General features: G+C 42.1%; 1 protein-coding gene across 3 annotated transcripts in view; it reads right to left on the bottom strand.

Annotated features, from left to right (window-relative positions):
• Nucleotides 1-12719, bottom strand: part of LOC138620744 (FERM and PDZ domain-containing protein 4-like) — a 41038-nt gene extending 28319 nt beyond the window's left edge. For 2 of the 3 annotated variants that reach the window (XM_069698191.1, XM_069698192.1), the window contains exon 1: nucleotides 12185-12717. In XM_069698191.1, the coding sequence (XP_069554292.1) occupies nucleotides 12185-12225 (41 nt within the window). In that variant the 5' untranslated portion in view covers nucleotides 12226-12717. Of the gene's footprint in view, nucleotides 1-12184 lie in introns of all 3 variants that reach the window. The other variant, XM_069698193.1, reaches the window with a different exon arrangement.
• Nucleotides 12720-14747: the final 2028 nt, after the last annotated feature.

Raw genomic sequence — 14747 nt, 5'->3', positions numbered from 1 at the left:
TACATTTGTGCTGCTGTCACCAGAACAGGATTGTCCAACCTGGCATTGATCTGTCACTCAAATTTCTTAATTGGCTCCCTAATGGAGCCTCTTCCCTCTTAGTCTTCCTCATTATGCTCACTATTGCTCCAATTTAACACAATCTTAGCTCCTAGCGAGACAGTACCAGACATCGCCTGGCCATCCTCTCGTCCAACCCGCGCCCCCCCCCGCCCCTCCTCCCCCATCCTCTCTCATTATATTTGCCGGCTTTTCTTTTACCTTCTCTCTTACTCACTCAGTCTTTATGCCGTTCATAAATGAAACATCGGTGCACGTTGTTAAAAATTGCCCTAGAAGTGCTCTCACTTTATATAGCTCTACTATCTGAAGACAACATGCTTTGGCTCTCAGTGCACTTTACACACTCGAGCATGCGCACCCATACACACGGCCTCCTTTTATGTAACACCCTTGAACATACAGTTCCATTCTGCGAGCTGTTTGGACATCTTGCAACGGGAGGATGTTTGCCAAACAAGCATAATGGAATATAAAACTGCAAGAGTTTCACAAAGTTGCAAATTTGCAGTGAAGGCATTTGAAACCTCTTGAAAATGAAACGTGCAAATTCAAAGAATCACTGAAACCGCTCCTCGCATTCATTCAGAAACTCACTGCTTCATGGATCCTTTTCAAGCATCCACAGCAACTGAGGACTCAAATGTAATACCGAAAGACCACATTCAGGATCAGGACTTTGGATGGAGCCCTTTCTTCCTGACAGCCTGAAAATCTGACTGATCTGACATTCGGTCTCATGTTAGCAGGTTTCTATTTGGGAGGTGGATACTTTGCTTTACGAAGATTTGGTCACAGCAACATTTAAAAAGAAGAAATCAAGCCATTTCAATAGAACCGCTGCAATCCAAGTTGACAAGGTTTCAGGTTTCTGTATTTGTAACTACCGGTTTAATGAACTAGTGAACACCTCTGAGAACAACACACAAGGGGAAGTAAACAGCACAATAAAGACAAATCGGAATCCATCTTGGTGGGACTCACTAATTTCTGGCACTGCGAGTGGTCCTTATTCCAACCCTCGAGCACCATATCAAGTGACTGTTGGATCCCTGTTTGGTTTCATTCGGAGAAATAAGTAAGCACACAGCAACCTGCACCAGCACTTTGTTTGTCTGCTGTTATTTTTCATGCATATACTTAAAGCTGATGTCACAATCAGTTCCACCAATAAAGCTCTGATTGGTCGGTTGTTTTTTCAACCAGGGAAACAGCTGTCAGATGCCAGTGATCTGATACATCACTGGAAAACAATGTACAGTAATCCAGAGACCTGGAAGAGGCTGATGTTAAATCAATCAAATTATATGTTAAATTAATATTAAAGGTAAATTTTGGTTCAACGGGTTAATCATTTAGTCCTGTTGTGCTACATAGCTTTTAAATCCAAAGCCTATAACAGCCCTATATGCGGAGACAGTGAACTCACCACTATTCTGCCGTTTTATGGTTGCGGGTAAATGTTGCGTTTGTCATGCAGCACTGCACATAATAAAGTCTTCGCCCTGCAAATGAACTGCTCTCTGAGATCTTAATAAAGGCCGAACTGTACTCGCGCTGATTAGTGGGAATTGGATCGTTATACCCTCTCGAGATGAAACTCGGCTCCTTACAAACACTCGTCGGTCGCTGATGTGGAAACATGCCAACAGTGTATGATGATGGAATCAATTAAAAGCTCCCCGTAAAAGGCGCCTCCTCACAAAGACATCAAAGCAGGTGAGTGAGGGAGCTGCTTTACTGAGGCCCTCGCTCAGCTGGTTTCAGCACCGCGGACAGCTCCCTTGTTATTACGCAGCACTTTGCAGAATACTGATATTCAAGTCGATGCAATACAGTGGATGAGCAGAAAAAACAAACTTGTCGGGGTTCCGTCAATATAAACACAGTCAGCGGCATCAATCACAGCTGTCTGGCCTGGTTAAACCTCCAGCCCCTGCAGCCTCATTTAACAGTGAGGCTCCCACAGTGGACAACAGGACGCTGGTATCACCTCGGACAGTTTGTCTCGGAAAACATGCCATCTAGAGAGGACTTTAAAGGGCTTTGTTTACTCATCCTTTATCATTTATTTCCCCTCGCTGTTCTTTCACAAACTGGGAGTGTACCAGACTATACCGGGCACACCCTGTCCTTTCACAGTGAGACGATTTGGTATCTTGGTCGTAGCAAAGAACACACACACACACACACACACACACACACACACACACACACACACACACACACACACACACACACACACACACACACACACACACACACACACACACACACACACACACACTAAAAACTGTTCATGAAAACCTAAATCAATAGAAGTGAGCAGGAAAGAATGACATTAGACTACAAAATGGGAGAGGAGATTAAACATGTAAGTATGGATCACTCTGGAGGGGACCGTAACAGCAAGTCAAGCACTACAATCCAGACGAAGTCTATAAAAACGGGGGGCTGGAAGCTCACCTGGGCTTTTCTTCATGTATTGAAAAAAACATAAACTACGTGGTCGTCCCTGAGGGGGCGGTCAATAGCTGTTACTGATTCCTCTGTTGTAATTATTTAATGCATCCACTTCTTTTGGCCTGCAGTCAAGCCTTCCATTGGGCCGTCTTGGAGCTACTCCATCAAAACAGAAAAGTATTTAACATTTTATTTAATTGTTAAAAAATAAATTTCATTTTTCGGTGTGCCACACTTTATATATTTGCAAACCTTTAAGCACACACTGTGGAACTTTACATTTTTAATTCTATTAGACAATTTATATGTGACTGTAAAAAGGGCCGTTGCCCTTTGGAAGCTATTTAAGTCGAAGCTTTGATTGACTGACAAGATTGCCTCGTGTGTTGAAAATGAGGGAACTGAAACAGAGATCAATAGGTGGAGTGACCCTTACAGTAGAGGACGTCATGCTTGTTCAGCTCCGAGTATTGCTTTAGATGATATATTCCCTTTAGTCTTAAGCGGTCAGACACGGATGATTTAACATCAGTTTGACTCAACACTTTTTTGTGAATGAACCCATCTGATAATAACACATTAATCACAGCATATACGACATCATTTTACTATTAATGTTAATAGAAAAAGAAAAAAAAAGCATAATGTTTTATCTGATATTCACCGTTTTTGTCTAAAATGCATATTTGTTCTTCGGAAAAAAAAGTCCCCTCTGTTCACTCAATTCTAAATAAAAGTGGTTATAAGGTCGGAACACAAAAAGGACAACGGCAAAAGGCGAATACAGGATGAGAAAAATACCAACAGGACAAGATAAAGGTGATGGCATCAAACTAATTACTCCCTCTTACATATAGTACACTTGTGACTACAACCTGTCACCGCGCGACACTCTGATAGTATCTCTATCAGCAGCAGACTGAAACCACTTTACAGCGTTGCTTTTCAACCTTTGCGGCACAGCAATGCGTCTCAGTGGGACAACACAGCAACACAACACCCCATTGATTCTCTGTAAATGTCACATAAAGCCCAGCGGAAGGGAGGGGCCGAAAGGGCAGCGGAGCAGGTTATAAACAAAGTTTTTGAAATGATGATTGTATTTTTTAATTATATTTATGCTGCTGCTGAAAGGGTGATGTTTGAATTTGGCCAAAACCACTTTAACTCAAGTGTTTTTTTCTGTACGATTGTAATTGTTTGTCTGCAGTCAACATATATTCAGCCAATAAATTCCTGTTTCCTTTGCATCTCAAGTGCAGTTTGCACCATTTTGCTGTCCATGAATGGATCTAAGAGAGCCATAAGATGCAGCTTTGAAGAATAAGATCAAATGGATGGATCCCCAAAGAAAGCCAAAGAAAACTTCTCTCTGGTCACCTTAATTTCCAAGTCTGTGATGAACAAAACCACACAAACCAGATTTAGATTTGAACTGATAATAACTGCTCTCAATTTGTGCTCATGTACATGTTTTAAATACATTTTACTAATTGTATTTTTCCTTCTGTGTCAGAGCCCTGTTCATGTTTGGACTGGGGAGCAGTACTTCGTCTGAGGTCATGCCTGTGGGGAGTTTCACCACCACTTAGTTTCTGGTTGGCTGGTCGTACTCGCGTGATGTGACGACAGCCAAAGCCGTGATGACAACCAAAGCATTGACTAGCTCTGCCTATTTGGTTCAAGTCAATCGGAAAGGTTAAAGAAAGAGCGCAGCGTGTGCGCGCATCTGCTTCCAGTGTGCTCAAGAAGCCGAAGCTGCAGCAATGTGCGAATATTACGCTGCTCAACACACTCGAGCAACTTCATTTGTCACTGGGCGTATTCAGTCCATGTCACAAGACATGCGGGCTGAAAGCATTACAAGCGACAGGAACATCTGCACCCACACTGAGGCATAATTCAGCAGGCTAAAAATACCGCCGCAGAACAAGCGTCGCAAAACGCTCCCTAAATAAGATTACACAGGAGAATGGTGATCATTAGGACGAATGAGAAACACTTACGCTCCCATCTTGCTTCTTGAATCATAATGTTGGAAACAAAATCTCTTTATTGTCTGGGTGCACCCACAGCACACACACAAACACACGCATACCAAAAAAAAAAAAAAAAAAAAAAGTGCAGTAAGATCTGATTTGCCACTGATATACATTTTATATGCTGATGGATGAATCATTAACATATTATATTTGCTTAACGCATACATAAACAGAAATGTAAAAAAAAAAAGAAAATGTGAATTTAGTGGAAGTTACATGCTGGAACTATTTCTTGGCAAACAACGGCTAGGTGCAAAGAGTGTGCACCGCTCCCTGAAGTCTAGTCATCTCTCTCTCTCTCTCTCTCTCTCTCTCTCTCTCTCTCTCTCTCTCTCTCTCTCTCTCTCTCTCTCTCTCTCTCTCTCTCTCTCTCTCTCTCTCTCTCTCTCTCTCTCTCTCTCTCTCTCTCTCTCTCTCTCTCTCTCTCTCTCTCTCTCTCTCTCTCTCTCTCTCTCTCTCTCTCTCTCTCTCTCTCTCTCTCTCTCTCTCTCTCTCTCTCTCTCTCTCTCTCTCTCTCTCTCTCTCTCTCTCTCTCTCTCTCTCTCTCTCTCTCTCTCTCTCTCTCTCTCTCTCTCTCTCTCTCTCTCTCTCTCTCTCTCTCTCTCTCTCTCTCTCTCTCTCTCTCTCTCTCTCTCTCTCTCTCTCTCTCTCTCTCTCTCTCTCTCTCTCTCTCTCTCTCTCTCTCTCTCTCTCTCTCTCTCTCTCTCTCTCTCTCTCTCTCTCTCTCTCTCTCTCTCTCTCTCTCTCTCTCTCTCTCTCTCTCTCTCTCTCTCTCTCTCTCTCTCTCTCTCTCTCTCTCTCTCTCTCTCTCTCTCTCTCTCTCTCTCTCTCTCTCTCCCCCCCCCCCCCCCCCCCCCCCCCCCCCCCCCCCCCGCGTGAGGTTGCCAGATTTGGTGTCTGGACGGAGCTCAAAATCGGAGATGCTGCTCTGAAGTTGTGATAGTAAAGTAAAAATAGCCAAAAGAGATTTTTTTTTTTTTAATTTTTGACTGTGTCACAATATTTTGTTTCCCATAAGTCTGAGTTTTACCGCTTTTCACTTGATTTAACATCCTACTATGCGAAGCCAAAGGCCCGCGGGAGAATGTTTGCCTTTCTTTAAACAATCCGTGACAGTCATGGTTGTGACAAAACAACAAAGAAAGAATAACATCTCAACTCACAACTGACCTGAGATTCAAGACTGTTGACCGCATGTTTACATATATACAGTGCAGCCACACCAGGCCAGTTTAACTTTCTATGTACATGAGTGAATACTGTACCGTAGGTTTACAGTACATTTGGTGTGTGTGTGTGTGTGTGTGTGTGTGTGTGTGTGTGTGTGTGTGTGTGTGTGTGTGTGTGTGTGTGTGTGTGTGTGTGTGTGTGTGTGTGTGGCAGCGTGGCTCTGAGAATACACGTTGGCACTTAAGTATTATGTGGCAGTATTTGGAGCAGAACTAATTGCTCCACTAGCCTCTTTAGCAAGCAAATGTATCAGCAAGCAAACAACTGGCTGCATTCAGGGTGGGCTCATCCGTCACCTCTTTGTCACTCACTTATCTTTGGACAATCTTTTGACTAGATGTTCTTTAATCTCATTCACCAGCCAGATAACGTATTCACTCATCATCTCCTCACCCTCACTCTATCATATAACTTTCATTCAATGATTTAAGAGTCTAAGGAGCTAATCTATTTCCCCATATATGACAACTTATGTGACACTCAGATGTGGGAAACCATAATCACAAATGCAAAACAAAATTATGCAACCAAACACAAATTTCCAACTTGAACAAACAACATTAAAGATACATGACCAGGATGCATTAGTTCCACACTCTTTCTGTCATGTCTGTTTCAATATTTACCCAGAATACCAGTGTGTGTGTGTGTGTGAGAGTAAGAGAGACTGCATTAAATCTTAATCTATCTTAAATCTTAAATCTTGCATTTAAAATGCAAGATGGTGAAGATATTTTTAACTTTGCTTCTGTCCTACAACCACAGAATTGCTCACTGTATGTTGTAAAACCATGGCAAAGTGATCAATAATTGAGTGTGCGCTTGCTAAGAGACATGTACAGTAGAACTGCATCCTCACACACTGACAATTTGTGGAGGATTTTAAGATGATGTTGCCTGTTATGTAAAGAGAATGGGGATGCCAAAAACACTGAAATGTTCTTGGTGTGTTAAACTAACGCTAAACTTCCACAATGCATCCATGAACATTTATCTGAAAAAAAAAAAAAGGGGACCACGGCAGCTGCAAGGGTAAGATGTACGGAGGGTGCAGGACGAAGGTACAGTACACTGAGAGTCATGCACTTCACTCTTACAATTCACAAATTCTGCACATACAAAAAATATGCATCTGGTTGCAACCGTCTTGCAAAACCTGTATAGGATTTTGACTGTAGAAACATTAAATCTTCTTTATAGGAATATTTCAGAAGTTAGAGAAAAATGAGACAATTAGCAATCAGAAACAATTTGCCTGTGCTGAGGAGGGCAACACATTGACAAAAAGGGGCAGTAAACAGGTCTTAAAACTACAAAAGTACTGTTTTGTTTAATACTGCATCGTATCTTGCCACTGTATACCGCATCACATTGCAACGCTGCAGATTGTATTGTGTCGTGTTGTATTATTTCGCGATATCGCATTGCATTACGCACTGATCATATCTCATCGTAATGGTCCGTATCGTGCTATACCATAGCACCTCGCTCCGTATCATACCGAATTACAACGTACCGTCTCGTGTCGTATCATGCTTTATCATAACGCATCACGTCACACAATACCGTACTGTATCATACAGTATCTTATAACTCAGCCGAGTGTAAACTGTACTGTTTCATGTACTGAAGTCATTGAGTGAATCATCTTGGGATACATGGGTGGTTCTGGGTTCCCCCTCAGGCCAAATACAATTACAAGCCCCGTTATGATGGGCGTTAGGGAAAAGAATAACTTGTCTCAGCAAATAGAAACACTGAAATGACATCGCAACAAGGCAGTTAACCATTGATACATCAAAAGCCTACGCACCTGTGTGTCATAAAATAATGCACCGAGCAGTGCTGCTTCCTAACCAAGGCCTCCATGCAGAATACATGACATACGGAAGTGCTAACAGAGGTACACATGCTGTACATCGCATTCTCGGTGCGTCTCCAGAACACGTGACACACTCCCTCCCCTGGGTGAAAAAGTCACTTTTTGCATCACTGATCAGCCAGCATATTATCATCTCAGTATTTCAGTGTTTCTTCCAGAATGAAAGCATAATTGGGAGACGATGCTTGCTCTGAAAGCTATTTGTTTTTGCGGAGCAGAGAAGAGGAAAAGGAAGTTGAAAATTTGAATAGAGCAAAAAGAAACAAAACAACAAAATAGGCTTGCGCCATTTGAATAATTGATGAAATTTGGTCTCGCGTCAAAGGGGAGCGGAAGCCACAGCCTGTCTCTTATCTGGTGTGAGAGATGAGTGGAATTATGGGAAGTAAAATATGGTAATCATAACATAACAGAATATTAGTGTTCACCAGGAAATTAATCCCTAGAGAAAACACTGCTAAGAATGTGGGATTGATTAAAGCATTTCATTTAAGAGCTGACATCTTTATTAAATATGCACTGAGGGGTAACAAATATGTGTTAGACCTAGAGGAACTTGCTGCTGTGGCTTAACACTTTAAAGAAAAACACGTCATAGTTTTGAATCTAACGTAGAAAGAAAACATGTTTGAAAGTATGTTTTAACATGCTGATACAGTTGAAAACCAGATCAAAGTGTATTTGAAATACGAATCACACCTAGTGAGGAAGCAGACCGTGCCTGGTTTAAATTATGAGCAGGGATTGTGCACAGATAAGTGGATGGATGTGCTGCCATATAAAGTAGAAAGACAGGTGAGTGAGGGAGGGAGAAAGAGAACGAGGTGTGATGCGATTTCATATACAGAATGAAACAGCCGACAGTGCTCGTCCTGCCAACCCCCCTCCCCCTCACCGCACCCACCACCCCCTGCAGTCATCACCAACCAAATCCCTTAGGAGGATTATCCAGACTCAAATCAAGAAAATCGTGCAACCTTAAGGGTTACAGGCAGAGAGTGAGAAAGAGAGGAATGAAGTGAGTGTGTGTGTGTGTGTGTTTGTTAGTTTAGTAAGTGTCCCATACTTGACTCTTAATCATTTTGCCTGCTCATCATATTAAACGTTCTTCTATTCCACGCTGTTACGCTTGCAATATGTGCGATACATTTATTCATACTCTTTTTCTCTGTAAATATTTTCAACCTGTATGCATGTACCTTGGGCATGTGCAAATGACAATAAGGATTCTTGAATCTTGTGTGGCGATACAAAGTTGGTCCAACGTTAAAGGGATTGTTTTCGTATTTTTTTTTTTTTTACCCTTAGAACAGAGCCAGATTATCTTTTCCATCCTGTTTCCAGCCTTAATGCTAATCTAATCTAACTTTGTCATGGCTGTAGCTGCATATTTAGCATACAACACAGCGAACAGTTGTATTGTCCAAAATGTCACTCAACCATTAACTTGTGCAGTATAGATATGGGTATGTGGGTATTTGAACAATGATTTCCAAAAGTGTATGTCTCGTTTAAACTGTTCCCAGGCAAAGTACGGGGGAAATCAATCCATATTAATTAACCATGCCACAGATAGGACTTGAAGAAACATGGATATATGGAAATGGCAGCCTGGTATCCTCAGTTACTTCCCAATTGGGTGATTCGGCACCTCACGATTTATGTCTAATGCCAACATGCATGTGTGGAGGTCAGGGTGGTGGATGAGCATATACAGTACATTACCACATTCAGCTTCACATACAGGCCAATAGAGTTGCCTTTTAAAAACAATCCTCAATCTTCCCCTTAGCTTAACCAGGTGTTTTAGTTGCCTGATCATATATCTGTACGTTAAAGCATTTATTTGCCAGTAACAATCATTTCCTAACCTTAACAATACCATATCAAGATGCGCAGATCTTCTGTGAAGCGAGGATTTCTGGGGATATTTCATCTTTCAAATATGTTATGTGGGTTTTACTTAAAGAAACATACAGTGCTAAATAAGGAATCCCACTTCCACAATAGGCAATGTTTCCGCCGTGGACGTCTGAAGAGCATTATGGAATACTTACAGGTCATTTTATGTAATAAATTCCCCAAATTACACAAAATTGAAAATCACTGAATAACTATCAGGATGCCGTGACTTGTCAGATGGCTCTCAGTACAATGGAACTTTGCCCTGTGAAGTAGCAGCATGCATTGGCATAAAGCAGATGGCAATTTGGCACACCTCGGTGTAAGCTGATATTCAGAACACAAACAAGCGCTGCCGGCTAGTTTCACTGCCAAATACCAGCACACTAAAGCCAAAATTTTCCCACACTAAAAATGCTGATACAGGTCCTGTCTTTGCCTTTAAGAGGCATGCATTGGAATAGATAGGAGAGATCGGGTTAATGTTCATGAAACAAAGCCAGATGTGCCATGACAAAACTCTCATTAGTCCACAATTAGAATAAAAACAACAAACACGGATCCCTTTCACCTGACACAGCTGTTTTGCTCTCCATCTCACAATGAATGATTTATCACGAGCGTTTTAAGGTGACAAATGATACACCAGTTCTCATTAAAGTTTATGGAGCTAATTTGGCTTGTATGCCATCTGCAAACAGAATGCTCCAAAGTCGTATCATGACAGCTCAGAGATGCACACCCGCCATCTGGGTCTTTGCAAAATGTCGCCAACGTGGACGCGAACTCTCTCTCAGTGGCTGTTAGCGTTACGTCATTGTTAATTTACGACACTTTGCATTCTGTCGACAATGCATGGAGCCAAATGTGTGAAAGTACGTGGGGAGGACATTACGACTGGTTGACACGGTACTTAAACATCCAGAGAGGCGCAACTGGTTCCCGCGAGAGTAAAACTCTTTGAAAACAAGGAGACGAGAAGCACTTCTTATGAGAAATTGAAGCTATTTATTCAAATTAGAAGTCATATGAAGATAAAAAAAAAATGTATCAAGTGCAACACATGCACACTTTAGACACTTGTGTCGGTGCTGTGGGAGGTATTCATATTAATGAGCTAAACATAAATGTATTCCATTTTATGTTTGGCACACTCAATTGTTTATCCGTCTTATTATTATTTACAAAGCTGCTCACCTGCCAGCAAAAGTATATGATAAATCAAACACAACATTTCTTACGTCCCTCTAAGAACGACTTCCACAGCATTCACCTAAAGTCAGTTAAGTACGGACTTGACAGACGATGCAGTCAATACAGAAACTCAATCAACCCTCAAAATGTGGGAAAATAACAATATAACTTCGCTTTTAGCTCAAAGTGTTCTTTCTATCAGATCAGATGTGCTCCTTTAAACTTTCTTTATTTCACGCAGTCCAGATGTTAGCCTTTGATCGAATGGGTATGGTGGCGTATAGGTTTAAGAGATTTGTCATGAGCCACGTTTAGTGGGCTTAGTGATGTGACCACCCAGGACTCAAAGATGATGCAAACATGTATTTATGGACATGTGTATCATTAAGTGTGTGTGTGTGTGTGTGTGTGTGTGTGTGTGTGTGTGTGTGTGTGTGTGTGTGTGTGTGTGTGTGTGTGTGTGTGTGTGTGTGTGTGTGTGCGTGTGCGAGTGACAGGGTTTGTTATGTAGTGAGCTCTTCATCATCATCATACAGTTTATTTTTCTGATTGTGAAATCAAGGTTTTGGCCTGCAGAGAGCTTTTCAAGTCAGGCTTTTCACGTGACAACTGAAAGGTCTTCCCATGAACCTAAAATAATTACAGTGGGTGTGAGAGGAGACTGGAAATCCTATCTGGAAAAGCTGCCTTCTTAAGTAGTCTTGTTTTAAACTCAAAAATGTACTTCGCATCCTTTTCAGCGCCCACTGTCCGTCCCCTCTTGTTTATCTCCTTTCGAATCCCTGCCACCATCCAGAAGCTCCTTGAACACTGACTTTATTCCTCCCACATTCCCTGAGCCTTTGTTGTTGCTATCCACGTCTTAGCATGAGTTCTACCCAACAGATCTCAACATGGTGGTTACTTAAGTCGCTCAAAGAACACAAGTAGTGGTAGAAGAAAATAAATGACACAATCCAACTTCTACATGCTCAAAAACATGGAGCAGAAAAAATAAGTTACAACCTCAAACACAGAATCATACCATTCATTGCAGCCTCTCATATTTATTTAATTCCTCCTAGCCTTGCTACCACAGTTTTTCTCAAGTGCAATACTTCATTGGAAGAGTGAGAAAACTTTTAAGTACAAAAAACAACAACCCTGAATGCATGGTCCAATCCTCCAGGTAGAAACTGAAACATGCAGAGAGACATGATTATTTCTCAAGAATTGCCTTGGATATATTGTTTTGGCATTGTAAATCTGAACAAAAAACATTAAAAAGGCTACGCTCTACAAATACAATCTGCAGCCTTGCATATTATAAATATGTGCATTCCATTTCCTACACGTCCCTTTTGAGGTTGTTATCTTGCAAAAATTACTTGAATGCCCTTTAAATTTTAAAAGTCGACTCACACACACTCACCCAGACAGCTTTGGCATCTTGGAGAAACCAAACATGTCCATGTGCTCCAGCTACGGAGCGCTACGTCCCAGAGCTCAGGAGCTCCACATCAGCATTCTAATCCACATCCGAATCCTTTCACATTTAAAACTGCAACCAGTGTCAACCCGGATCCATATCAGGAATCAGCAAATGTCTGTGGAACGCAGAATTACTCGCAGTTCAAGAAAATAAAGTCAAACGGCAGCCAGTATCAGCCTTGTTGAAAGCTCCCATCCAGTGTGCAGACAGTCCAATTCCCTGTCTTTCCACAAGTGATGATAAGCAGTGAGGGTCACCCTCCACCTCTCTGCACTCTGCTGCTCTCCACCTGAATCAGTTGGGCTGCAATGAGCCCTGTGTATGCGCTCTCCATCTTCAGCGCATGGAGAAGTGCAGAGATTGTAGCCGCGGCAAGAAGGGAGGGAGGGAAGGAGAGAGAATGGAAGAGGGAGGGAGGTGAGAGGGAGGAACGAAGCGAATGGATGATGGATGCTCTCTGGCTCCGGCTTTGCCCTCCGCTCATCGGGGGATGCAAGTCTCTTTGCAGGGCAGAGAGAGGAAGGGATGCAGAGGAAGGAGGTGGTACAAGATGAAAGAAGGAGGAGGAGGAGAGTAAAAGTGCATTGGTTGTAAAGAGAGAGCAACTGAGAGAGACAGAGGGAGGAGGGGGGAGGGTGGTGATGGGCAGAGGAAAGCTGACTCTGCAGAATGGGACGCTGATGGGAGCAAGACCCCGTCGCTCATGGTTTTCCTTTTTCTTCCCCCTCTGTTTGGTTTTACTCGGTGAGCTTCTGTGTGATACAGAGCGGCATCACTGTGATACAAACATGCATTGGTGTTGCAGTCCACACACGGCTTCATCGTTACTCATCCAGAACGAACATTTGGCTTTGCATCACTTCGAAGCCAAAAAATACGACAGCTTTTTCTTGACAAAAACAACAACAACCTTTCTATCTTTTATTTTGAAAACCTTACAGTTATGTCATTTAACACAAGCAAACTGACTCCAGCTCGATAATTCTAACAGTCTGCTACTGTCCCTGACAATAACATTCAAGGTCTCCCTTCTTGTAGCCAGTCATCAAACTCTAACAAGTGTGTGTGTTTGTGTGTATTTGTGTGTTAACTCGTGCACAGATGGTTCAGCCTTAGCAAGATGCTGCTCCTGTTGGCCTTGTGCCACGAGCAGCTAAAGACCAGCCACAAATGAACCTCAGTGGTGATGATGAACTTCATTTGAATGCAAATGAGTGGAGAGGAGCTTTTACATCTTATACAATGTAAGTTACATGTTTTTCAGTTCTATTAATGAAGGAAAATCATTTCTTACCAATAATTTTAGCAGTACCGGCTACCTGTAATAATACAAGCTTGTGAGAATGCTCCTCTGTCATATTGTACTCACCGTCACAAAAACAATCTCAGATGATGGTAATTAGAAGGGTTGTAGTTATAAACAGCTGTCAGATCAAGAAATCATCCGGGAGACATGATATCAAGCGACACATGAAATCAGAGAAATGGAAGCTGGTGTTCTCTGAACACCGCAAGATTTAAGAATTCATAAAAAGTTATTGCGATGGTTTAGCAGAGTCTAATCACTATTTATGAGCATGAACAACTCTCTGGGGAGCAACGCAAGACTGCATACTTGATCACATTAAAAGTTTGTGGCTGAGCTCTGACTCTGCTGTATTTTAAGAGAAGTTTTACAAGAATGCAACCCAGACTGTCTGAGGACACAAGAACAGCATAACATCATGTGTTTGTCACATTATCTTCGGCAGTTTTCTAGGATGCTATTGTTCAATGCCAAACAGTAGCCTTCAACATCACCAGCATTAAAGCAACACATTTGAATAGCTAAAATGAACCCTGACCCTGTGGGAATGAGCTGTATGTTCAGTGTGCTGCACGTCTGTGTGTCCCCTATCTTGCTCCGAGTGCAAAGCAGCAACGACACAAAGCAGCCGTTTTACATCAGGCAGCTTTGATGCAAAAATTCTTTGATGACCCTGCTCGTCCCTGAAGCGCACACTGAAGCAAATGCATGCACATCAAACATACTTCTGTGGGTGGCAGGAATACAAAAGGGCTTTGGTGCCCTCTCATAATTTCATACTGGCTGAGGTGCAAACTCATCTGGAGACAAGAAATGAATGAAGGCCCTTTTATCTGTTAGAACATTCAATTTCCTGTCTGCATTTTATTACTAATAGATGTTATTTGGGGATATCTGGTGCTGTGCATCCCTGGCAGCTTTTGGATAACAGTTTTCAGGAGTCAATCCTGATGGGAGACTTTTTGAGGTGAATAAATCTCAAATGTTTCTCCTCAGAGTGGCGATTTTCAAATGGGATGTCCTTAGATTAGTGGACCTCTATAAGTCAGAGCGACAGCCACGAAATGGCAGGGAGTGATGTGTCATCTGCCCCAGACGGTTTCAAAATCTATTTCTTTCCTGCATCGACATATTTGACTCGACACTTTGATGGAAGAAGAAGGAACAACAAACATAGATGGGAGCCAGAAAAATAAT

Source organism: Brachyistius frenatus, unplaced genomic scaffold, assembly GCF_029030835.1.
Source record: "Brachyistius frenatus isolate BFR_SWC_R1_liver_20210118 unplaced genomic scaffold, ASM2903083v1 Contig_26, whole genome shotgun sequence".
NCBI lineage: Eukaryota > Metazoa > Chordata > Actinopteri > Embiotocidae > Brachyistius > Brachyistius frenatus.
Note: the sequence above shows the minus strand (reverse complement) of the source record. Positions and strands in the feature narration are given on the sequence as shown.